Source organism: Pogonomyrmex barbatus, unplaced genomic scaffold (genome assembly GCF_055798465.1).
Source record: "Pogonomyrmex barbatus isolate J1 unplaced genomic scaffold, ASM5579846v1 scaffold1, whole genome shotgun sequence".
Taxonomy (NCBI): Eukaryota; Metazoa; Arthropoda; class Insecta; order Hymenoptera; family Formicidae; genus Pogonomyrmex; species Pogonomyrmex barbatus.
Window position 1 is genome coordinate 28,114,639 of NW_028297098.1, and position 25,522 is coordinate 28,140,160.

General features: G+C 43.2%; 1 protein-coding gene across 4 annotated transcripts; it reads right to left on the reverse strand.

Moving 5' to 3' along the window:
* Positions 1-1,110: 1,110 nt before the first annotated feature.
* Positions 1,111-16,634, reverse strand: LOC105427336 (uncharacterized). 4 transcript variants are annotated; one of them, XM_089085251.1, is made up of 3 exons: positions 16,284-16,634; positions 15,242-15,412; positions 1,111-8,879 (listed from the first exon to the last, which is right to left on the reverse strand). In XM_089085251.1, exons 1-3 carry the CDS (start codon positions 16,366-16,368, stop codon positions 5,383-5,385), a joined length of 3,753 nt encoding a protein of 1,250 aa, XP_088941377.1. In that variant the 5' UTR covers positions 16,369-16,634; the 3' UTR covers positions 1,111-5,382. The 4 variants fall into 4 exon arrangements, with proteins under 4 accessions (XP_088941377.1, XP_088941378.1, XP_088941379.1 ...); XM_089085252.1 differs by lacking the exon at positions 16,284-16,634 and adding an exon at positions 15,567-15,679; XM_089085253.1 differs by lacking the exon at positions 16,284-16,634 and adding an exon at positions 15,567-15,654 and having other exon boundaries at positions 15,242-15,450.
* Positions 16,635-25,522: the final 8,888 nt, after the last annotated feature.

The following is a 25,522-nucleotide window of genomic DNA, read 5'->3' on the forward strand; positions in this document are numbered from 1 at the left end:
TAATGAGATATAAAACAAACCAACTGCTGACAATTATATATTAAATATCTTATTTTTTTACTCTGTGTAAGATTCAGAAAAATTGCTTGCGACAAATGTTACTTTTTTTCACTTATTTAGGGAAATTGCCGTTTTCAAATGTGAAAAAAAAAAAAGAAAAGAAAAATAAACTCTGAGAAGACACGTGTATAATTTGTCAAATTTAATTTGTTTGAGATATCATTTGTCATCGGTGATAAAAAGGTACCCTAGGAGCGACACCCTTAAAAAACAAAACCGACGAGTTGGCGGCAGTTTAACAGCCGCCCGTCAAACTCTGGATCGAGTAACTTGATATCTTAAAACGAGCATTTGAGGCTGGTGTAATTCCGGTGAGTTCGAATTTCGACGCTTTGATAGAGAAAATAACCCCTGTATTTATTGGCGTCGATATAAACACTGTTGTTAATGTAAAATATATTCTCAATAATATCAATAATTGCTGAAATTGTAAACATAAAATAAAATTTGTGCGGTTCAATGAGAAATCTAAAGATTGCAAAGACGACGATAAGAAAACAAAGGGAACAAAAACGAAAGAAAATAATAAAAATAAATTGAAAATAAATTTTTATTTAAATAAGTTCGATCATACTTATATAAATAATTAAATAATTTCGAGAAATAAGACGTCTATATAAAAAATATAAGATAACAAAAATAATGTCTCTCATTGTTTCACGCAACCTTATATATATAAAAAAAAAGAATATTCGATTGGTCCAATGACAAAAGTTCGATTGATGATCGCTGATGATCCAAGTATTTCATCTTGATTACATCGTGTGACTAGATCAGGTATAGGAATTGTAAATCGCTTCCAAAATGACTAGACGTGCTAATTAATTGTCCTAATTTCACCAAATGTACACTCTATACGTATGCACTTGTCGAACGCGCATGTTCATACAACCTCCGTTGTTATTGTACACAAATTACACGATGTACACGTAAGTGTATACATAATTAACGTTCGTATCGTTCACATACGAATACACTTAGCCTATGACGTCCTTAATATAATCAATAATATATATATATATATATATATATATATCAATGAACAATATATATATATATATATATATATATATATATATATATATATATATATATACTTTGTGTATTTTTGTTTGGTTTATGGGTAAAATTTTGATTTTGCGCTCAATTACGTTACAAAGGCAATGCTGATTTCGGGCATGCGAGCCGTCTAGGACTCCTCATGGAACTTCGTTATAATCTCCTTTTGTTCCTCGGCTTCGATATAATTGATAATTATTAGCGACCGTTCAGAACTCGCCAAATTCTGGACATATCGTAGGCAGAGAAAAAAATGTTAATCGGACATCAGTGGAAATGAAGCTAATTTTCATTTTCTTGTAATAAAAAAAAAATCGTTTTGCACGCACAAATCTTTGATGCTCGATAGAAAGGGTGGCAGTTACTTTCGGTTCGAGAAAATTTAATGGAGAATTTATCTATATGTAGAATTTTTCAATAGCCTTATCGTAAAAATAATAAAATATTCGTCTGAATCACTATCATCATAGATATCCGAATCTTCTTCCGGTTTTGCATCTGAGGAGACTGTTATGTCCTTTATATCGAAGCACCCAGAGAAAAATTATTTCGTATTTCGTTACGATCGTTCACTGTTATCCGAAAACGATTGCAGCCACGCGCACGAAAGGACCATCGGCTCCCCGCTCAAATCTGATATCCACCCTGTGTGCGCGGATATCCTCTTTTCTTCGCGACAATAATTAAAATCGGCATCCCTAGCGTGTAGCACGTCGGGTACGGGTCATTAAGTGCACAATAAACGCATGTATCTGCATGGGACAGAATTAAGAGCGGGGTCGAGATGGCTGTTTTGCATGGACAGGAGCGTTTCGCGTGTCACCGCGCACGTCGCGCATATGGGGCAAGAAAAATAGGCGAAAACGGGGGTAGTTGGGGGAAGGGTGGGTTGCCATACTCTCCTCTTCCCATTCCTGGATCGTTTCGTTCTCTCGGACTTTTTCGGAAAAATCCCCGCCAAGGTCGCGACCTCTTTCCTCCTCTCTCTGACCTTCTCACCAGAGGGGGGGGACCAGATGGTGGAGGCCTGTTTGTCCGGGGCCCGTCTCGCCGGCACGACAATGCCGACTAAAAATTCGTTTTTTTCCCCCGAAAATCGCTCCTTCTCTCTTCAGTCCGGTAGCCGTTTCCTCTTCTTCCTCTTCTCCTTCTCTTTCCTACACCCTCGATAGATTTGTGTAATGGCCGATCGCTTCTCTCCTCCCCTAAGCCATATTAATGCATGCGTGCGCGCATACTAATTCAGATGAATTTTCGGCAACGGCCGGCCATCGATGGTGCGCCCCGTTAAATGACGCGGTTCTCGAATTTCAGCTGCGTAGGGAAAACTTTTATGGTCCCTGAGACAAAAGCCGGCTCGTGCCATGGAAATTGCCTTGAAATAAATCATCGCCGTTTCTGACAGCGCCAAATTCGCATTACGCGACGAGCACGAATGTTGCATTTCAGTGGGAATCGTTTACTCGATCGTGTCATTTATCGTCTCGCACGTCATTCCCTCGAATGACAACAGTTCCACGCGCATAATTTATTTTTTTCATACGTCTCACCGATCGTCGAGATAAATTTTCGGAATTTCACTGCGCATAAAATTAATCATAACGATTACTTATTAATTAAACACACAATTCCGCATCTGCGTAACGTATAGACATATTTGAGTGCTTTTATCTGCGGGGAAAAATTAAAATTAAAATTGCATAAATAACGAGGAACAAAATATAGCAGAATTTTTTTACATACACTTTTTTAGTTTTTTTTTTTTTTTTTTTTTTGAAAAAGATATTTGCGATTAAAGTATCGCTCGGTAAGTAAAGAGAACGTGATTCCATCGAGTAAGCAGAGTTATTATTTCATGATAGAGCAAGGGCAATGTCGCGTGGGCGGAAATGCATCGTGCATGTTTGTTCATCGCGAAGGGATGGGCGCGCACCGGTGTGCCACGAGAGAGACGTGTTTGGGAAGCTAGGCAGGTCAGGACGGCTGTGCACACCCCGCCATCGAGAGCGCGGTCATTGCGGCCAACAGCTGTCGAGCATTTCGATCGGACTCATGATTGCCTGACCGTTGCCGAAGAAATCGCCAAAACTTTTTTGCAACTGTAGCTCGAAACGGCCTAACAAGATTTTTCCAATTAGACTTTTAATTTCCGAGGAACGACATTCTTACGCGAGCACTCGAGTATTTCCATCGTTTATATTTTTTTTTCTCTCTCTTTGGAAATTTTACCGATAAATAATCTAAAATGTCGTCTTTGCGGAAACCATTAAAAAATGTATATTGTGCGTCATAAAATGATCATATCTCTAATGGATTCCGAGATAAATATTTATTGGATATTCCTGTAAAACATAATTTCGCGGTTACCCACGATTTATTTTCGAGGAAAAATCCCGTAGTTGCGTAGGAGAGAGGAGATTGGTTATTACACGATCGAGAGACAAGTGACGGAAACCGCATATGTCATAATCGCAACAGATCGGCCCGTTTGAATACGTCTTATCGAGACCTGCGTGATAACGCGAGCGATGTGTTTCTAAATACGCGAGCAATGTGTTTCTCAAGCTGAAAGGCACGAGGTTCGAAACAGCTTTTAAGGAGGAACTTTTATCTCGGACTCGACGTCCGTTTATCGATTAGACTAGATAACTCTTAGTTAAATAATCCGAGTTGTGCTATATAGCTCTTTCGTGTGTAGCTCATACATATATAAAATCGGGGGCCGTTCGTCGAACATTCGAGTGGATCAAGCTTGGTCGTTTCGCGATCTCCCCCCCTCGCCCGAAGATGACGGGGGGGGGGAAGGACCGATCGTTATATTGATATATCCGCGGAACATTTACGAGACGCGCTCTATATCTCATCATTTTATAAGTTAAAAGTTATTTAAAATCTATGTAATGCGTTGGCTGTGTATACGATTGTACTTTTTGTTGCGAGTTATACCGTGTCCACCCCTGAGTTGATTGGCGATTCTCTTTGCACATTGATACCCCAATGCTCCGTTATCATCGTATCAGATCGCGCTCTCGCCCTCTTGACTATACGCGTCGACGCGTAATTAGCGGTCGCGTCTAATTAACGTCCGACGGCTTCTCGGTGTCTAGCGTATTCTATGTGTATATGATAAATACTTCTCTAAATCTCTTTCCTATCTCTGAGAAAATGCTCTTCTTATTCACGTAAATATATATATTTATATATAAAATATTGACTAGAACAGTGAAAAGAGAACCGCGAAAGAAAAAGTTGATAAGAGACGGTGCGTGTGGATTAATGCCAATCGAACGATTGCACTCGATCTTTTTCTCTTTTTTAGTTCACTTGAGCAGAAGCAAAAACCGATGCTAAAGTAAGAAAAAGAGACGCAATAAAATACAGAGCGAAAAGCGTGAAGGCCTCCCCCGATGTCGAGGCGCCTATCACGTTTAAAATAGGAACTATGTCGATCACCCGTTCGTATTTTAATTAGTTACGAATAAGTATTTACAAGAGTATATAACGAGTATGCTCCCTATACTTAGAACAATAATAACAATCTCATCTCGTTATTTCTTTTTTTTTTTTTTAGAGATCTTTCCTTCCGAGGGAGATCGTTTCGGTTCATTCGCTCTCGAGAATCATTCCGAAATAAAATGCGTATAAACGAGTCCTATTTCTTGTTGCTTCAGGACGATCTCCCTGTATTTTGAATCGATGACGCGTTACGAAAAGACGAGCAATTTCGTTGCATCGTGGCAACAAGTCTGTTTAGAACAAACACATAATCCACTGGATGGATTATCCTCCTACAAAAAATAATTTTGCACAGTGAAAAAAATAGATTTTGGACCGATCAATGTCCAAGAAAATAGTGTAAAAACATTTTTCTGTTTAGGATAACTATTTTCTTAGATATGGAATGATTTCGAAATCATTTTTTGCCCGATGCAAAGTCAGCTTTGAAGGAAGAGATTGTCTCATCTTGTCGATATCGCGTCAATTCGTTCTTATCTTCTTCTATCAATTTGCAACGTGAAATTATAGAGGACTCACTTAATCGATAATGGGATAGCCTGCAAAAGTCGCTAAAGATACGTAAAAATTAGTGGAACGTTAGTGGAACGTTAAAATATTATAGTGCAAATAACACTTGCCGGCTGGCTGCTCGTCTTACATGATAAATAGGAACCGATACCACGTGCTCAGATCGCAGATGCAGATGCTGACCGCTCGTACTCTTCCGAGTCACCGGACGCGACGTAATGCAATCGGGATCTAGATTCAGGCGGGGGTGAGGGTGAAGGAGGCGGTCAGGACATTGCTGATTCTGGACTTGACCGGCAAGTAGACCAGAGCCGGCGCGAATCTCTTAGCCGAGCCGGACTCGGCGCCCGCCTGCATATCCTGCTCCTCGATCAGAAACGGCTGCATGATGGTCTTGTCGGGGTTCGAGTTCATGTCCTGCGGCATCGCGTAACAGGCCGGCATCTTCTGTTTGTTCGCCACGTCCTTCAGCGTCTTGCTGAGCTCGGCGATGACGCTCTCCGTCGGGTCGCCGATCGACTTGTGATCCTTCCGCACGTGTTTCTTGATGCGGTTCAGATTCGTCGTCGCGTAGCCGCACTGCGCGCACTTGTACGCACCCTGGGGAGTCACCTGCACCGCGTTCTCGTCCTGCCGCTGGTTTCTCGCGGGCTCGGGGACGCCCCGATCGATTTGCGGACTGCACCTCACACGCTCGTCTTTCGCATCCGCGTCAGCTCTGCCCTTGGCGTCGCTCGTCTTGACGTCGATGTCCGATCGAAAGTTGTTCAGGAGAGGATACTGAAACTGCGTCAACGGAGGAATCTGGTGCTTGGCGAGCAGATGCTGCTGGAGTAGCTCCGGCTGAGGGAAATCGTGCGAGCATATCGGGCACTGCAGCGTTCGGTCGCCCTCGAGAGTTTCGTGATGGCTCGTGTGGGTTCGCTCGTGAAAAAAGAGGAAGGGTAATACGGGAGTCGTGAAGTTGCAGAAGGCGCAGCGATAGTTTTTCAGCTGATGCTCCTCCGAGGAGGAACCGAGCAGATTCGACAACATCTGATTTCCTAAGCTCGTGTAATCGACGGGTTTGACCTGTTGGGTGACTTCAAAGCCGTTGGGGATTTTCAGATTTGACGTTTGCTGCGTGCTCTTCGTCGAAGCAACGTTTCTACCACTACCGACTTTGGATGTCGCTTGATACTGCAGTTCTAGTTCGCGCCATTTGTCGGCCCCCGCTTTGCCGTGGTTGCTCATTAAGTGGGCCTTCAGCCACTTGATGCTGCGGAACCTTTGACTGCAGATCGGACACATCTCGGTGAAATATCTATGACTGAGATCGCCCAACTGCTCCGGTTTCAACGTCGTGTCTTCCGCGCTGGGAACGTCGTAGGACTCCTGCTTGTTCGACGCCGATCCGGACGATGTGTTCTCGTCGACGATCCCGTGGGTGTTGTGCTTGTGAACGCGCAGGAAATACTTGCTGCACAGCTCCTTGTTGCAGATGTCGCAGATGACTCCGCCGATTTGCGCGCCGTTTTCGATCTCGATGCCGTGCATCCGTTGCATGTGCGTTTTCATGAAATACTTGTTGCACAGCTCCTTGTTGCAGATCTCGCAGTAGCTCGATGTGGGCGTCAGCGACGTAACCTTCCTCTCCGTCATTGTCGTCGTTTGATTGCTTGGAGTCTGACTGGTGGGCGTCGAGCTGGCGGAGGAGGCGATCACCGTCGGCGGCAATGATGGCAGAGTGACGGCACTGGTTACGATAGGCTGATGTTCCTCGCTGATGTGTCTCCGTAACGCATCTTGGCCAGGATAATCCTTCTCGCAGAGGGTGCAGGAGATAGTCAAAATGGCCGTGGGTGATTTCTGCGGCGAGGCTTCGTCACCGCCGACACCGTGCTCGGTCATCATGTGAACGCGCAGAGCCGACCTCGAATCGCACTCTTTGCCGCAAGCGGCGCAGGACAATCCTTTGCCGGACTCCAAGCCGTTCAGCTGCATGATCATCGTCTGCAGCTTTTGAAGATCCTCCGAGATCGAGTCGGTGCGCTGATCGGAGGGGTCCAGGTCGTATTCTTGTTTCGGCGAGCCGCGTTCATCGGCCTCGTGCATCTTCCTACAATGCGCCTGATACAGATCGGCCGTCTGGAAGCGAATGCCGCAAGGCTTGCACTCGTGCTCCTCGCTGCCATTCCGATCGTTGGATTCCGCACCCGCGGCGGTGGCCTCGGACACGATCAGATTCAACGGGCTGGTCTGCACCTGATGCCAGGTGGTGACGCCCGTGCCGGAATTGCCGGGCGATCTCTCATTGTCCTGCACGATAATGCCGTGTCGTTTCATCTTGTGCGTGCGCAGGAAGTACTTGTTGCAGTACTCCTTGCAGCAGATCTCGCAGAACGCCTCGGGATTTATGACGCCCAGACGGCGCAGGAGATCGGCGCTGAAGCCCGAATCGCGTGCTTGCTGAATGGATTGGGGCGAGAGGTGTCTTGGGGCCGGCATGAAGGTCGCGTCTTCCTGTTCGACGCCGTATTCCTGCTTCAGGAGCGCCTCCATGCCGCCGGGACTGTCACGCGACGTCGCTTGGTCTTCCTCGTTCTGCATTACAGGGATCTGCTGGCCGTCCGACTGTTGGTCTATCGTTGGCGATTCGTTGTGCGTCTTTGGCTTCGATTTTTTCGCCGGATCTTCGATACGGAAACGTTTCTGCGGCGGAGTCGCCGGCGGTTCCAGCTTCACGCTCGGGTTACTACTCGCGTGGAAGTTCGCGGCGCCGAATATACTACCGCCGGTGACGTTGGCGGGATCGACGGTTGGCGCCGGCGAGTCCACGTAGATCCCGTGCTTGTTGGCCTTGTGCGTCTTCAGGAAGTACTTGTTGCAGAATTCCTTGTTGCACATGTCGCAATACGCGTCCGGATTAAAAATCTTGACCGGTACGGGACCGAGGGAGGACCTAGGGAGCTGGGGATCGGCTAGGGGAAAACTCGGCAGGGGTAGGTACTGCGCGAGAGCACCCGGGAAACTCGAGAGCGCCTGCAGATGATTGGTCATCGTGACGATCTGATTGACCGGGCCGCCCGACCACGACGATTCGTCGCTCTGCGTCTGCGATTGCACGTGCTGCTGGCTGCCGGACGCCAGCCACGTGGTGGCGAAGTTCTTAACGCTCAGGAGGCTAACGGACCCGTCGCTGGTCTGGTCCAGCTGCTGCGCCGGCTCTACCTTGATGGCGACACCCGGCGTCGCCTGACCCGCGTCGCCGTGTTCGCAGTTTACGTGGACGCTGAGCGTCTCATCGCTGTCGAAGAGCCGGCCGCAGCGCTGGCAGCGGAACTCATTGTTCAGATTCTCGTCTTTCGACGACGGCGAGTGATGATGGTGGTGGTGATGGAGGTAGTGGTGGTGTTGCTGTTGGTGGTGATGGTCGTTGCTCGGCAACGGCGATCGCGCCGACGGCTTACCTTCGACGTCCTCGTCCTCGTGCTCGTCCTCACGCGCGTCCTCGGCCACGCCGGACGCGAGACCGGACGAGAGTCTTACCGGCGTGGTCTGCTTCCGGCGTTTCTTGGGCCCGGCGTCGGCCGGATCGCCGCGTATGCGCTTCCAAACGTCACGCTCGCCGCAGCTCGAACTGTCGCTGTCCAGCTCCGTCGCCTCCGCCGCCATCGTCGTCGTGGGCACGTGCGACGATGTCATGCTCGGTGGACCTCGCGCGACCAGCCCGCTCTTCCTCAGATGTTGCCCGTCTGGGACAAGGAACAGACAAAGTCTCGCGTTTAAAAAAATTGGGAAAAATCATCTGACAAAGTTTCTCATTCGTGAACGAGAAATCCAGCACGAAACAATTTTCTATAAATCTTGCATATTCCTTTCCTCGATGTTGCTTCAAAATTAGATTCACATTATAAATCAGTAATTATATAAATTATATAAATTATATAAAAAAAGGGCTTGTTTTGTATTAAAAAAAAATCCGAGTTGATTATTATTATATTTTTAATAATGAAAAATGTGTGGAAATTCTTGTTTGCTCTTCTTTTCTCAAGTTCGCAAGTCTAAAATATTTATTAATTTTTTACAGAAAAAGTTTGCGATTCCTAATTCCGATCGTATATTATTGCTTCTTTTAATGGAATACTTAATATCCAAAAGTATCATATAAGAACATCGTGACACAATGACGAAGAAATAATTTTTCGTAGATATAAATTCCGAATATGCTGTCTCGCGGAGCATCGCGAATACTCGTGGAAGGCGACATTAATTCGGCAGGCAGATCATAATGATTTTGCTCGACTGATCTGAAGGAGAGAAGGTCGGCGGGGTGGGATAAGGGAGAGTTGGGGTCGGGCACCGAGCTAACGAGCACTTCGTGCTGTAGGAAGACGCACGCGAAAGTTGACGAACGAGACATGGTGAACGAGACACCCTCGCGCGATGGACATGCGGTCTCGAAAAAGGGATATCGGGTGGATGGGAGGGGGGGAGGGGGAAACAGGGTGGACACCCTTCCATGACTCATATTATACGTCCACCCCACGTATTCGGGGAATTTGGAGGATAGTACGAATATGCATTTCAGAAAGCGCGTCGTAATTACTAATTCAGGACGACAGCCTCGTATCGCGACTGTAATGTAAGTGGACGGTACGCGGTCAGTGAACCCTGAACGATATTCTGCCATTGTGTCCGACGGTGCGTGATATACGCGTGAGAAAAATCGCGTGCGTGCCTAAGTTCGAAAACATTTCAACGCAATGATTCCTTATACTTAGGCTCCCTGTTATCGCGCGCATGTCGCTGAGAAAAGGAGAATTATTGCAGAAATTCATTGACTTTCTACGACGCTTTCGCTTTAATTCAAAATTGTTATAAAAGCGATTTATATTTTTCAGCGATTTTTATTAACTATTTATTAATAAATTATTTTTTAAATCTGGGAATGTTTACGCGAGTATCATTCGCGCAGTTTTTGCTTTTAACAACCAAAGCTACGTGAAATGTCAAAATTATATAATATTTCATATTACATTTTGATATTTATATAATCTTAATTTTATGTGATTCTGATTTTATATTGTCGATTGCAAATGATATTTCATGAAATCCTCACCCGCGGGTTACACAGGTTTTTGTGCTTCGGACGTCTTCGTTTCATGACCGATGAACCGTGGAGATCGCTTCCGCGTCGAAATCTGACACCTCAAGGACCGCACGTCGGCGTCGTTGTCGTCATGAGTCACGGACCTCGTCACATCTCTCGCGATTACGAAAACTTCACGACACTTTGCAAAACTTTGAAACAGCGTACAGCCCGTGACAGGATAATCACCTCGTCTTCTGGTCAAGAAACGCCGTTATTGACACGTGGCGTCGCCGAGGGTGACTGAACTGCATGGATCTCGGATGTCACTTAGACCCACCCTCTTCTGCGAGGATATTTCCATCTTCACGTCGTCACCTCTCTCTTGCGCGAAAAAGAGAAGATCGATGTAGTCTCTGTCTTATTCAATATCGATCTTTACCGAATCGATAAGGCCCGCGAAGAGGCACAAAATTTGTGGTAGCAAAACTGATCCATGGTAAGATAATGTGAGAGAGCACGAGAGACAGATGCGATGAGAGAAATGACGACTTGAAAACTTGTGAACTTTTAAGAAATCAGGTACTCGCGTGTCTGATTTCCGCGGTCCTCGATCGCGTACGTCCCTTTGGATTCTGCCAAGGTTACTGTTAGGTATGGCCGCGATGCCCTATGAGGGGTCTGTCACGCTGTTTTCACGTCCCTACCACCTTTGAAGACCGATACAAATATCCCCACCCCTCCGTCATCCCCGCGTTTTGTCGCATTCTGCGGGTAGATGATTTCCGGATTCATCTAAGCGCGGCAATTAGAACGTGGAATGGCAATGTTAGGCATGGAAATGTTATTTTAAGAAAAATTTATATCGCATTTTGCATGACGCAGCGTTAAGATCCTTATGCCAAAAATTTCGTTCTATTAATATATGGCATTAACGACCATTTTTATAATTATTATCATCATTATTAAAAATTTGCAGAAAAAGTTCTTCGTAATAATAGATATGGAAGTAAAGCAGATAATGATCGTGTTCTTTTAATTCTTAGTTCATTGAAATGGAGATGTTTTTTTGATGACGCAGAGGTATATGCGAGCAGAAGAGTATTCCTTCCGGTTTTATCTTTATGCGGTGTATCGTCTTACAATTTGCGTATAAGAAGAATTGCTTATTGCTGCCGGATAAGACTAGGCACTGTTAATAAACCGACGATACATTGTCAGCTGTTTAAGCAGGTGATTCGAAAACACGATTTAGCAAGCAATCACTAGATCGATTAGCGATCAAACCTGATATAATAAGGAATATTTGGAGATTATTTGAAATATTTGTAAAGAAATTAAGTAATGTATTTATTTTCATATATTCTTTCGCATTGTAATTTAATTGTTTATCCAAATTTAATATTTGATATACAGTTAAAATCTATTTTTGAACTTTCAATTAGAGCAAGTCATTCATATAATCTTTTAGTATATTAATTTTAAAAAAATCAAAACATGTTGTGAACATTATATTATTTTCTCTCTTCTCTTCTCGTTTTATCGCAATTTTTATATTTATATAAATTCAATTATTAATATTTAAGATTATTCTTTAATTTTCACAATTTTATTATAAAATGCATCTCTTTTAACAGATTTATTTTCAATTATTCAAAATGCAATGTACTGAATTTACATAACGACCGTTTCGCGGAGTTGTTTTGCGCTCTTGATTTATCTAAAAAGAACAGCGGTCATTATTCGCAGTTGGTGCATGTGCGCGTGTCGGCAGAACGGAAATTGGATTATGCGAGGGTTGTAAAGCAATCGCTGACGCACGTCAGAGCGTGAGATAGGTAGAGATAAAGGCTGAGGGGAGACCGGGGAGTTTCGCGGAACCAGTATTTTTCTCTGCGCAACCTTTGACAGATTTTCCAAAAATACGCGTAAATACGCCCGTATGTTCGCACGAGGGCAGGAAACTCCGACATTGTGGAAACTCGCCGTCAAAATTGGATGAATGATAGAGAAGGGCGATGATCCGACCCTACAGGGTCCGTTCGCCGTTCGCGAAAGGGTGTTGAGCAAAAACACGTCAGAATTATCAGGGAGAAAGAGGGTAAAAGGAGTTGAGAGTGAAAGGAGGAAAAAAGGCACTGAAAGAAGGAGCATTGTAATATTATACATATATACATATATATATGTGTGTGTGTGTGTGTGTGTGTGTGTGTGCGCGCGCGCGCGCGCGCGCGCGTGTGTGTGTGTGTGTGTGTGTACATACACTGCGTTCATCAGATTTCCTTTGATTCGTGTGGATAGCATGTACGTGTGAGTGTTGAACGACAAACAACGTTGCACTCTCGTGAAATAATGGATGAATGTCGGATATTTCTGCACAGTCTCTCAATGCGGAACAGAATTTATCGGCGGTTTAATAATTCTAATATAAAATGTGAAACAACAGCTTGATGTGGTCAAGCGAATTAATAGCTCATGTTACCGAGTTTGCGTAAAATAAAAAAACATTATATGTTGAAATACGTCAAACTGTTACTACATATCACGACGTGGAATTAATTGCTCCATTTTTGTACCGTACAATTAAAGGACGAGTACAAATAGATATATATCAGAATGACATATTCTTTTTTTATTGGCAATGTGCTTTGTTAATTTGCAATTTGTAAGAAATCAAATTAAATTACCAGTTGTCCTTTTGACATGTAACATTCTTAAAATAGCTCAGATAATGTTATATTATAGTCTATTATAATCTATAATATTACCTTTCTTTTCTCTTATACTTAATCCAAATTTGATTTGTACTACTTTGAAGGGAAAATAATTAGCCCAAATACTATAAGTTGTTGCTCTTGTGACATGACACTTGTATAAAGTTTGATTAAAACAGGTGCGAGTCGTCGAAAGTAAATGATGGCAGACGGCAAATCAATCGAATCTAAGGCGAAGCAATAAAAGTCCGGGGACATCAAACGGACCCAGAGAGAATAAGAGAGGACGAGAGAGAAAGAGAGAAAATGGAATCAATAACGGGTATGGACAGTGAATTATGAAAGCCTCGTGGCTCTCTTTCGCAAAAAGTCGTAAGAAAAGCTCGCGCGAGACTTTTCGCGTAGATTGGCCTGGTGTTCGAGCGAGCGCGTGCGTATGCGTGCGTATGTGCGTGTACGTGTACGTACGTGCGTGCGTGCGTGCGTGCGTGCATGCGTACGTGCTGCGGGGGCGTGTGCGGATACACGCGGGTCCCATTTACGTGCGATTTCAGTAGAGGCCTATTGATCGAGCGGCGAACTTCGGCGGTTCGCACACGCGCATAAGTCTTCCCGTAAACAAGACAAATATCATCGCGCCAGTCCCTGAAAATCCACCCTCCCCCGACGTTTCTGAAACGTCCATCCGACGCGATTCGTCGCCGGTATCTCTCTCGTGTCTCAAGCGGATCGACTTTGTCGTGGCTGTCGTTGAAATGTCGCCTGTTAACGATTACCGAAGATACATCGTAAAAAAAAAAATTATGTACGACCCCGCTTTTTTTCAGCAGACATAAATTTTCTAATTTTGCAATTACGTCTTGCGTACGAATTAATAAATGAATAACTCCCCATGAAAGTGGAAATGGTGATTGGATTAAAACACTTTGTGCTTTAAGGAAGCGCACACACAATTTCTATTAACCCTTTAAATATATTTTTATTAATATCTTTGTCTGTTTTTCTCACATGTAAGACATTACGTATAACACCATGAAATGTCTTATATTCAAGCGACCAACATATAGTGTTAACAAATTATAAATACGCAAATACATTAAAATTAACCGTTCAGATTTCAATATTTTTATATTTTATATTATTTGTTTAAATATTCTTTCATTTACTATCTGAAAATGTGGGACTACATTTGAAAGGCAAACAACTTTTATCGATTTTTATCAAACAACACTTTTACATCCGCAATATAATTCCGATAAGTATGTGCATAATGTTCGCGGTTTTGTACAATAAATTCCTTATCGATCGATGTTTCTTAGGCTTGCGAGATAAAAAAGTCACAAAGGTGTACCGCTGTACCGTCTTAAATCACAAAGTGTATCGAGGAGTTGTGTGTAGCGGACAACTCGCTCGGCTGGCGGCTCGCACACGAATCTGTTACGGTATGGTAAAAGGTGTGATTCGCATAAAGGTGGGGATCGCGGAAGGTCGGATCTGCGCAATGCGTGTCGCCGGATGAACCACGTGGAGTATTCGCATGCAAAAGACATCGCGGCGAGAATACCCGGCCGGTCGGGGACTCTTAGTCCACCCCCGAAAGGGGAGCGGTGCAGTGTCGTCTCGCGCATTCGGCAGATCGGAACCTGTCACGACGAGAGAATCCGAAAGTATCCGTGGTACAGTAATCCGTGGACATTACACGGGGGGGTTAAATTCCTCAGATCTGTCAATAACAAAACGATCGAGTTGAGCGCGGAACGCTCGTTTCGACAATTCGGATTATTCGTTTTATCATCGTGTCACCTTCCTTTATCGTGTCACCTTGCTTTTATCGTGTTAGTCTTCTCCGATTATAATTATTTTACGTGACGATCGACTAATAAAAATTTTTTTAATTGATTTTTAAAAAGATTAGTGTGTGATAGATTCTATCATTTGAGCGTTATATATTTCCGTGAGGAAGATCAGATAAGATCTGTTGTTTATAATGTTTACGCGACGTAACGGCAAAGTTCTTTTGTTTCCGATTGAGATATTTAATTTTTAAAAATTTTATTGATTCGAACTATAATCATCAAGATAGAATCACCAGTAGGAATCAAAGGTGGCAAAATTTTTATGAATTTAATCTGACCTGACAGAAAATTACTTCTATATTTGTTATTGTCCGCGTGATAATAATTTTGTGCAATAATTTAGCATGAAAAATTTAATTGTAAAGTTAAATCTGTTTTGATCTCTCCGGTACATACGTGGCATCGCGGAACAACTGAACATAATCCTGGTCGCCAGGACGAAAGATTGTACTTACCGTGATCAGCAGCGCGATGCGTGGACGTAAAACCACCCCGGAAGACCACGACCCGTCGATGATCCCTTATTTCCGTCTTTATCCATTTGTTAAGCACCGTCAAGGCGGCTGGACGTGCGTGCCGGCGATAACGCGACGATAACACCACTTTGTTCACCGCGCACTGGAAAGCTGTGAGGAGGAGGGTGGAAATAATGGCAGATCACGCGCTGTGCCGACGTGGCGATAATTAAGGAGCAAAACGGAAAAAAGAAGAAAAATATATTATGGCGGCGCGCGACGATACGGGGTAGAAGAAGAATCGCCCGCGGCCTCGGCTACTTACTATTGTTTTGACCATCGTGCCACGATGGCGGCCATACTTGATATGAGAAAGTATCCCCCACATTGTCCACGACCATCCACTAATTCCCCCATACACCCCCGCGCTGATTCAACCCTCCAGCCCGCCGCGGCCACCGCGCCCCCGTCCCCGTGTTCCACGATTCAACGTCCTTCCCTCACGGAGTTACCCCTCTGCCCGCCTGTCTACCCGCCACCCCCGCGTCCTTTCAAAGTCAGGGCCGACGTCTCTCTGCAAACCGAGAGACCCTTCTTACATTTTATCAATTTTCAAATTTTTTTTTATTTTGTATACATGTAATGTATACATGCCCACTGATCAAATGATATGATCATTTTCTTTATTTCTTAAAAATATTTTTAGAAAAAAGTTTGAATAATGATGGAAAATAACTTAAGAAATAATTAATGTTTCTTTACACAGAAAAGAAAATTTATTTTTAACCAACAAAAATATTTCTTTTCGTCATTTTTATGGAAAACTGTAGATCTTCCGAAAGATGATAAAGTAAATATTAAAATTTATTACAAACCGGCTTTCTATGCATAGGAAATATTTTATACATGAGAAATAGATAGATGAATAGATAGAGAGAAAAGGAAGAGCAGAGGGAGGGGAAGGGGGAGAGAGAGAGAGAGAGAAAAAGGGGGATGTAATACAGCTATATACATGTTGTATATGAAACGTGCTTCATCTTACTTATATAGTATCTTGTATACAGAAAGATGACAAAAGTCAGCGGCGCTGTAAAAAAAGTTCGGGTACTTGGATGAGAACCAGCCATCACTGCTGCAGAGTTTCTTCGTCAAGGCACTTCCTTCTCTTCCGAAGTTACGCACCTGCACACACGTGCGCTGAAAAAAACACGCGCGCGCGCAACACACATACACACACACACACACACACACACACATACACATACATACCATCCTACACACGTACACATATACAGAAAAGAACGCTGTTCTCGCGACCCAGCACGAGCAGTCTTTTACCCCAGTTCACAGTTCCCCTCGAGCAACAGTAAGGTCTTTTGAGGGGTCGGAAGGGCGGGGGTGTCGGAGCGAAAGGGAAAGGGGATTTGTGGCGGGAGGGGAGAGGCGGGAGAGGAGGAGGAGCGGCGGCCAAGAAGAGAGAAAGGCAGAAAAAGGGGATGAAAGGGAAGAGAGTAGTGAAGTTCGTGTGTAGGGTGGCACTTTTACTGGTCACTTGGAATTCGGTGCCCCCACCACCGATGGCATTAGTGCCCCCTTCCCGCTCGTCCGCGCTTTCGCCTCTCCCGTTCTTCGTTCGATCGTGGTTCTGGTCCTGTGTCACCCCCGCCTAAAGGCTCCAACCGTTCACCCTCGCACGGCAAATTAGTTTAGCCTCAAGTTTGAGTCAGCCCGAGCCTCCTCTCAGGATCTTCCTCCACGAAGAAAACGACAGGTTCTTCCTTAAAATGCCCGAGCCTACAGAAGAGTGGTCCCTTCTATGACAAACTTATCGATTATCGCGTGTTGTCGTTTGCGCCTGAATTCCGCATCGGCGAGTTATATTATTTATTATCTGTAATTCCACTTTTATCGAATAAAGTTGAGAATACGAATGTGGTAATAAAATATAAATGATACAGGAAACTTGATACGAAGGAATAAGAACATTCCAAAGTAGTTGGAATTTTTTCTTTAATCACAAGAGGTTTTAGCTATCCATTTTATTCGCGAGGCGATTGCCGAGTAGCGGACATGTGCAATGGCATTGATAAAAGAATACATAAAGAATGATGGCGGGGGATTACGGGGGAAAAGAAATGTAAAGCAGGGCTAATATTCTCTTTTTATTCGATGCGGATCAAAAACCGCTATTATCAGTGAGATCGTGCATAATTTAAGAGAGAAATTGAAGCGGTTGGGCACAAATGTCCATGCGTACTGGGAGGGCGTTCCGCATCTGCGGTCACGCACTTGTCACGCGATTCTATATACAGTATTGAAAACGATAATGAAGCCGGTGGTCTGCATCGGTTCTTGCAAATTAATGGCATTACATGACGACCGCTGCCGGACTCTAGCCTGATAATTTTCATAAAGTATTCGAGTCGATAATCCGTGAGAGCCTGCGCCAGTGCATGCTTTCCCATCAACCATCGTTAAAGTGCAATGGAACGAACAATTGAAACGTCTGTGCACCTGTTAACTAAATTACTTTATTTCTGCCAGTGCTTATAAGTGAATACGTGAAAATATCGTTGAATAGTCGTCGCAAGAAATACATACAATTAATTTTAATTGAGCCTTTATTTAAAAGCTCGAAATGACATTTTTGTTTGTCATTGTCATTTGTTTCTAGTGTGTTATATTGTTATATTTAATTTATTAAATATATTTTTATTTGTATTTAATTAAAATTTTATATACTTTATTATTATAAAAATTAGTTTGTTAAAAATTAATTTTGTATACATAAGAAGAAATTATATATGTCACCTGGATAACGAGATAAAAAATTTTTCCCTTATATCAAGCTTGATGGAAGTATACGAACGAGGACACCTTTCTCCCATACGCGTGAGTTAAACTTCCCTTTCATGGTTTTTGCTTCCTTCGGATGATCGAATCCTGCAGTAAAAAAAGATGGACAAGTAGCCATGTCGCACGATCATGTGTTACACGGATGATTGCTGAATAAGCAATTGCTTAACCAAAAAATAAAAACTCTCTCTCTCTCTCTCTCTCTCTCTCTCTCTCTCTTACTCTCTCTACAAAAAAATGCAAGTGAAAAATGTGAATTTTAGATTTAGAGAATTTAAAAAATCGCACTTGGATTTGAAAGAAAAAAAGAGATATAAATCGATCAATTCTAAATTTATATTTTTAAGAAGATTAACTCTGACATTTTTTAATTCTTAACACATTGAATTATGTAATTTCATGTAATAATTTATTTTCATATGCGACATTTAATCGTTTAATCTTGATTAATTCGGAATTTCAAATTTTCCTGATCGAAAGTGTAACCTTTATCGCCTATCTTGACAAGACTTTTGCATGTAATCAAATAGAAATCTGGACAGATTGTACACACGATGTTATTATTATAATCGCTGAATCTTGAAAAAGTAATCAGGATCACACCATGATTCGATGGAGATAACGGTAAATGAATGAAACTTTCCAAGATATGATAACGCGAGCGCGTTTCGCAGATCGCAGTGTTTAACATTTTACGTCACAATCCGCACGTTCGTAAAATTCCATCGTCCCAAACGGAACAGACACGCAACCGTCATAAACGTTCGCCGTTTATCGTACGTCGAAATTTTATCCCGAAATCGCGCGATTCCCGTCAATGCCGAGTTTGATTTCACGCTTTGTCGTCACGATACGATAACATTTTTGGGGATTCTCTCTTGGACGATCGCCACGCGTTCAATGACCAATGCGTATCGGTAGGCAGATGCCGGACATGGGCAGCCGGTTGTTCGAAAAAAAACGAGGGAAAAAAGTCGGGCAAAAAGTTGGATTTTTCGATTGTCCACGGTATAAAAGGCAAGCACGAAAAGCGTCGCCGTGAAACATAATCGCTAAAACGTCCCGGATCAATTCGATATTATTAGCTCGAGCCAAAGAAGGGTCCATTACCGGACAGCTGGACAATGGTCGCTCCACATCCACGATTTTTATCCCTCGCCTCGGAACTTCCTGTTTTCTGCCTGGAAAGCACCCTCGCTCGAATATTCATTTGGCGCGACACCGATACCTCAATTTTTTTCCACTTAGATACAAAAGTTCCGCGGCTTTACTTTTTATTTATCGTCGCACCTTCTAGACGAGCTTCATCAAGATCGTGACGGAAATAACGACGGAAATCGATTGGAAGATGCCATCCTATCTACACGTGAACGTGGACATGCGATGTATTGTTTTAATTATAAATTATAATGACAAGTTTGCGAAAGAATCGACGGAAGCACATCAAATATGCGAAGATGATTTCCATTCTAAATATTAATATTCTTATGTTTTCTATCAATATTCTTTGTTAATGTAGATTAATTTTAATCTCAATTTAACTTTTTAGTCACAGCACAGCAAGTTCAAGATTAGAACATAACATCTCTTTCAAATGTCTTTTATATGTCTCTTAGGTATCTTCCACAAAGAGGTTTTTAAAATGTCGATGAGCTAATTTTGAACTTTACGCTATCTCAATTACTTTTTACTTTCTTTTTTTTAGAAATTAAAAAAACATAAAGGTAAAATAAATTAAGTCGAAATTCTACGTAGAAAAGAAATAAAGATATATAATGTTTTCTTCATATATATTACAATTTAAACATATTAGGAATGATTATACAAATTAGATTCTATATCTATATAGCCTAATAGTTGACGATTTTATTAATATTTTTTTTAAACAAGACATTGAAAGGAATTTTTGTATCTTTTACATATCGTTTCTAATTTTATCTACGATAGGTTAACGAAAAATTTTACCATCTGATGTTACACAATTATTAATATTTAATATAAAATAATTATTAAAAAAAATATTGTACATCTATGATTTTTGAATACGTAATACATTAGTAATACATTAGCATTTTTAAACTTTTAATAATTCCTACCGTGCGATGGTAAACCAGAAATATTCTACTTGTACAATCTGTAGATAAAAGCTTATCGAAGTCGCTGCTGGTGCCATCTGCACAATTACTTCCATTTGGTTCGATCAGATCGAACGCGCAAATTTCGAAACTCGTATCTTCGTTCAAATACCAGACCCGTTGGTCTAAACGAGCGGTCCGTTATCGTTGGCACCAAAAGGTAACTCTTCAATCCTTCGATCCCCTCGGTCTCGCGATAAGAGCTCTTCTTTCTCCCTTGTTTCGAAATGAATTGCAACGGCGCCCAATGGCGTCGAGCGCTTCAATATAAAAGACAAGAGAGGGACGGTCTCTCGTGCGCGCGAAGAATAGTGTTACTTGATCCAGTTAGGACCAGGCTAATCCTTGAACGGTCAAGGGTCCGGGAGCGTTAGCGCGTACGTTCATCACATACACACGTACAGGTGTGCGTGTGCACGCGCGCACACGATGGCGACGGCGGTCTTTGTAGAGCGGCACAAGGCGTAAAAAAAGCGGGCTCGAGCGGGCTTTCATAGACGCGCTAAAATATTCATTGTCTGAAAATGGGCGTTTGTTGGAGAGCGCATACAGCCTTCGTCGCTGCCTTCGTCTCTCTTTCTTCCCTCGAGCATCACGAAACACGATCCTGAGACGCGCAAAGGTACCCCATTATATCCCAAGGTGCGGAATCTCTATCGAGAAGAGACAGAGAAGGAGAGAGAACGAGAGAGAGAGAGGGAGAGAGAGAGAGAGAGAGAGAGAGAGAGAGAGAGAGAGAGAGAGAGAGGGAGAGGAGGAGAGGCGAGAAGATGGGTCACCGGTCGGCGTTCTCGCGACCACGCTAGAAATTCAATATCTTGTTACTCGAACGGCGTAATGAGCAGAATGAGCTCCTTCCCGTGTACTCCCCTTCCGTCTTCGATCGTCGCGCAGCTATGAAGTCGATAACCGTGATAATCCGTGCAGTTCGAATCGAATATTGTCCGATTCTCCCCACCATTTCTTCTCCTCCCATCGTTTGCAAACTTTTCTAATAATAAAGTCCGCGGGAATCTCGTATCGAACGATTAGAACGGACTTCATAGAGTCGCGAAGTTTCCAGCGATGCGACTTCTCTCCTTCGACGTATTAGTATTCTTCGTCGTCAGTTGATGGCGTCGTTCGGAAGCTTCTAATATCCCCCGTATCATATCGCTGTCCCTCCGCGTTGATTTTCTCGTTTGTGGATTCTTTGAGCTGATTTGAAATTGATTCGAAAAACTAATAGTCTAACTTTCTTCTCCTTCGTTTTTCACTCTCGGCATTTCATCGAACGATACAGAAACTTTTCTGTCATCCGAAGAATTAGAGATAAAGAGACGGGATAAATATAGATGACGTGTGAAAAGCAGACGTAACATAAGTAATCGTAAACTCTCTCTTTTTATATACAAAATTGGAAACGTCAAACGTTTTCAAAAAAAAATCTCTTTATAAAACTGTAATATTTTATGAGCTCGGCGAGTAGACCGAGAGATTTGCATATTATTATTGAATTGTTATGTACTCATATAAATTACATATAATAAATTATATAGAGCAATTGCCGGTATTGATTCAGACAGCTCAAAATGACTCGTTCAACATATTACTCTCTTCATCCATATGCGATACGCGCGCCGAATGACCCATACGGATTTTGTTCCATATACAGAGCGGCGCTCTGTATATTTCATTAGTAGATGCTTGGTAATCGTGTTAATTATTGGCGAGATTACGACAGAATGAAATGCGGGACTGGTCCTTTGCCAGTGCGCCGACAGAGAGCCGCGACAGCGTAACATTTCTCTCGGTTCATTAATGTAATTGAGAGAGTATCGCGGAATAATTGCGCGCGCGACCAGTTTTTGCGGAATTAAATATATTTCATTCTCCGATTAATCAGCGAAGTTGAAATGTTTCGCGCCGCTCGCGGGTATTGTACGCCGGCCGCGTTTTGAGGATCGCCATTAAAATCGCGCAATGAAATTGAATAGATACTATACTACTGATCTCGCATTGATGCAATTATAAAGCAATCGCCGTTATATTACGCCGAAGCGCGCGATCTGAGCTGAAATGAAACGGAGCGCTCCGTAAAGTATATGGAAACACATCCCGGAGAGAATGCAATTTTAATCGCTCGCCGGTAAAACGAAACTGCATTAAAAACGACTCGCCAACTTTCGCGAATATCGGCGAAAAAAGTTTTAAAGTGTTCTCGATATTTTTATAGGCGAAAAAGCGAAGGGCATCCGTTCGACTTTTCTCCAAAGTTAATTTTATACGTACAAGTTTGCGTGCGGAAATTCGAGACTATATTTCTTCGAATGTGAAAATCAAAACCGCACTTCAAATATACCTCTTATATAGATTTTTATAGATTTAAAATTTTTACATTTTTCTAAATTTTTCTAAATTTTTCTCTTTTATTTTTTTTTACGTTGAATAGACGTATTATAAATAAAATATTCGGAAAAATATTCTATTTTTCAGGTGATCTTTCACGTAAAAGTCAGGGTCGCGGAGAATCTCCTTAAGTCGTCTCCTTAGGTCGTCTCCGTGATCGCCCGGGGATGGCTCGAGGGCGAAAAAAGATCGAAAGGGGTTGTATCGCGATGCTTCCCGCTACCTCGACGCTTTCTCGCGATCGAGCACGTTGTTTCCTTCGAAGAATATGGATTTTATGCATGAATAAGGACAGAAGTGCTCTTGTGCGCGTCCCTCCCCCCGTATCGCGTCTAACCCTCTCAGTTGACTAATTCGGGGATATACGCCTCCCCCGGCGCTAGCCGGCTGGCTGCATCTGAAAATCTGCATGCGCAAGCACGGCGATCTACGTGTTTGCGAACGTGCGGAGTGTTCGATAGCGGTGGGCTCTGCTGGCCCCGCAGAATTTTTTATTCCACGAGCGTGTACACGTGCACTTAGGATAGTGCACGATGCCCGTTGGCGACGATGAGCTGTTCCCTTAAGTTTTCAAGCGGATGAAATCCGTGCAAAGATCCGAATTGCTTTGAATATTACTCCGGAAGAACGGAGATTTTTAAGAGTCTTGAGGGTTTTCAGGCTCTCGAGAGTCTTGAAAGGATAGAAAATCTCTTCTTTGAATGTCTGAAACGTTCATAATTCTTAGAAATAGGATTGTTTCCTATGTCGGTGTATAAAACAGCGCGGAGCGTGGTCTTGAAATCGTAATATCACGCGTTGTAAAAGAAAATCGAAATATTTTCTTTTCCCGTTACGATTTTCTATTATGGTAAAAGCGTTTTGAGCTTTTAATGCATTTAAGATTTTCGAGAGAGACTATTTTAGACTTTCAAGAGAGACTCTTTGGAAAGTTTCTCGAAATAATATTCGAAACGGTTCGACATTTTCGTCAAATACCCGAAATATTTTGGATGTCTTCGACGTATCTAGGACTCATCACCATCCGGCAACTTCCGAAATGCCGGCCTCTCGCATCTCCAATAATGTTCGCGATATGCATCTAAGGCTCGATTGCGGCCAAAGTTGGTTAACGTTAACCGATTGAACCAGTTTCTTTTTCCCGTCGCCGCTGGTGATCCAGATAGCGGCGGGCGTGACGTAATCTAACGAGGCCTCCTTAATGGAGACTTGCAACGTTATCGGCGCAATGTGGCATAAGTAGCGTTGCGGGATTTAATATCGCGCTCCGAGTCTCGCGCTCCGATACGCCGATCGAATATTTATCGAGTGAGTACGGTCGAGTACGTTTGAAATGTCAATTCGATGGAGATCGCGAATTGTATTGCGAATCGAAACCCAACGATAACTCCACTTCCCGATGCACTTCTCATCGCGCGGTAAGAAACAAGAAACGTCAAAGCGGAATCGACGGTCTTCATCGCGTCGGCGGTGCTCGGATTGGATATCATCATGGGGATAAAAATTCTCCTCGGTTTTCCCCCTGTTCTCCCTCGCGATCGGAAATCCGTACGGCGCGCCTACATCGCGTAAACATTCCACTTCGACGGTGTCGGCCGAACTGAAACTGAAAACGCCGATACGGCGCGGAACGCGCGTTTCTGCAGCGTGGATGCCGGCACAGCGGGGATGCCGCATCCGCATCTCCCTGTGTCGCGTGCATCGACCGGTTATTTTTTTCGGGAATATTGTTCACGCTCGCGAATCGAAACCGCCGCCCGGCGCGGCTCGCGCAGATGAAATCGATTTCCGATTCGGACAGGGCTCCTCTCTCTGTGACGAGCTACGGACGACCCGTAGGGTCGGAAAGGCAGAGAGACAGAAAGTGAGATAAAGAGAGAGAGATGGAGAAAGAGAGAGAGAGAGAGAGAGAGAGAGAGGGAGAAAGAGAGAATGAAATAGGATGGGGGTTGTGCGATGACAACGTACCCCGGTTTGCGGGCGTGGGACGCGGGGGTGAATCTAACGGGCGGGTTCGCACGGCGGGTGTACCGCTATTCAGAATCATGCGGCATGGCTCGTAAATGGAATAATCAGTGACACGAGAGAACACGGAACACGCGCCGTTGTCCTGGTTCACTCCTGCGATCACCCCCGCGCGTCCCTCTCTTCTTCTTCTTCTGCCCTCTCTCGCCGCTGCCTCTCTTCACCCCGCCTGAAAATGGTGTTATGTTCGTCGTTGCCCCCTGCGGAAACTATCCTCTCTCTTTTCTCTTTCTCCCTCTCTCTCTCTCTCTCTATCTCTATCTCTATCTCTGTCTTTCTCTTTCTGACAGTCGCGGAGGTGAATAATCAGTGTCTCGAAGTCGCGAAGTTAAACTACTGAAAATGGCCAACCGCGAGTCGAAACTGCTATTTCGCTATTTGTGACGAAGAGCGTCGAAATTTCGATTTACTCAGGAACTATTTTACCTAGTTTTACGAGGAACAGAAGTTGCTTTCATTATTATTTTAATTAATGAGATACAATCAACCGGCTATTTAATCTTTTAACATTTAAGAATAACATTGTTCTAGAATTCGAAGATGTTAGGTTTCACATTTATTTTTGATTTTTGCGATCGTACACCTTCGTAAAATAGTTGTTATTATTTATTGAAATATAGAAAATTATATATTTGACTATTCGAGATTGAAAATTAAATGGCATAAACAAATTAGAAACGTAAATATACATTGAAAATATCTATTTGATTTTATTTCGAATAAATGTTGCTTTATGATAAGATTGATTGCAAATATGTTTAACTTAGCGTTTTTCTTAGCTGTGGGAAATGACGTCCCATCAAATTTTTCAGAAAGTATTTCCTTGAGAAAAGAACATCAAAGAACGCCCCGATTGCGAGAGAGAGAGAGAGAGAGA

Excerpts from the sequence above, each read along its gene's own strand:
- LOC105427336 (XM_089085251.1), bottom strand. The coding sequence starts at position 16,368 with ATGGCTGGTTCTCATCCAAGTACCCGAACTTTTTTTACAGCGCCGCTG. Across the intron at positions 15,413-16,283 it reads GTATACAAGATACTATATAA|CTTTCCAGTGCGCGGTGAAC; the intron begins GTAAGATGAAGC and ends TCCTCCTCACAG. Across the intron at positions 8,880-15,241 it reads GCATCGCGCTGCTGATCACG|ACGGGCAACATCTGAGGAAG; the intron begins GTAAGTACAATC and ends TCCTTGTCCCAG.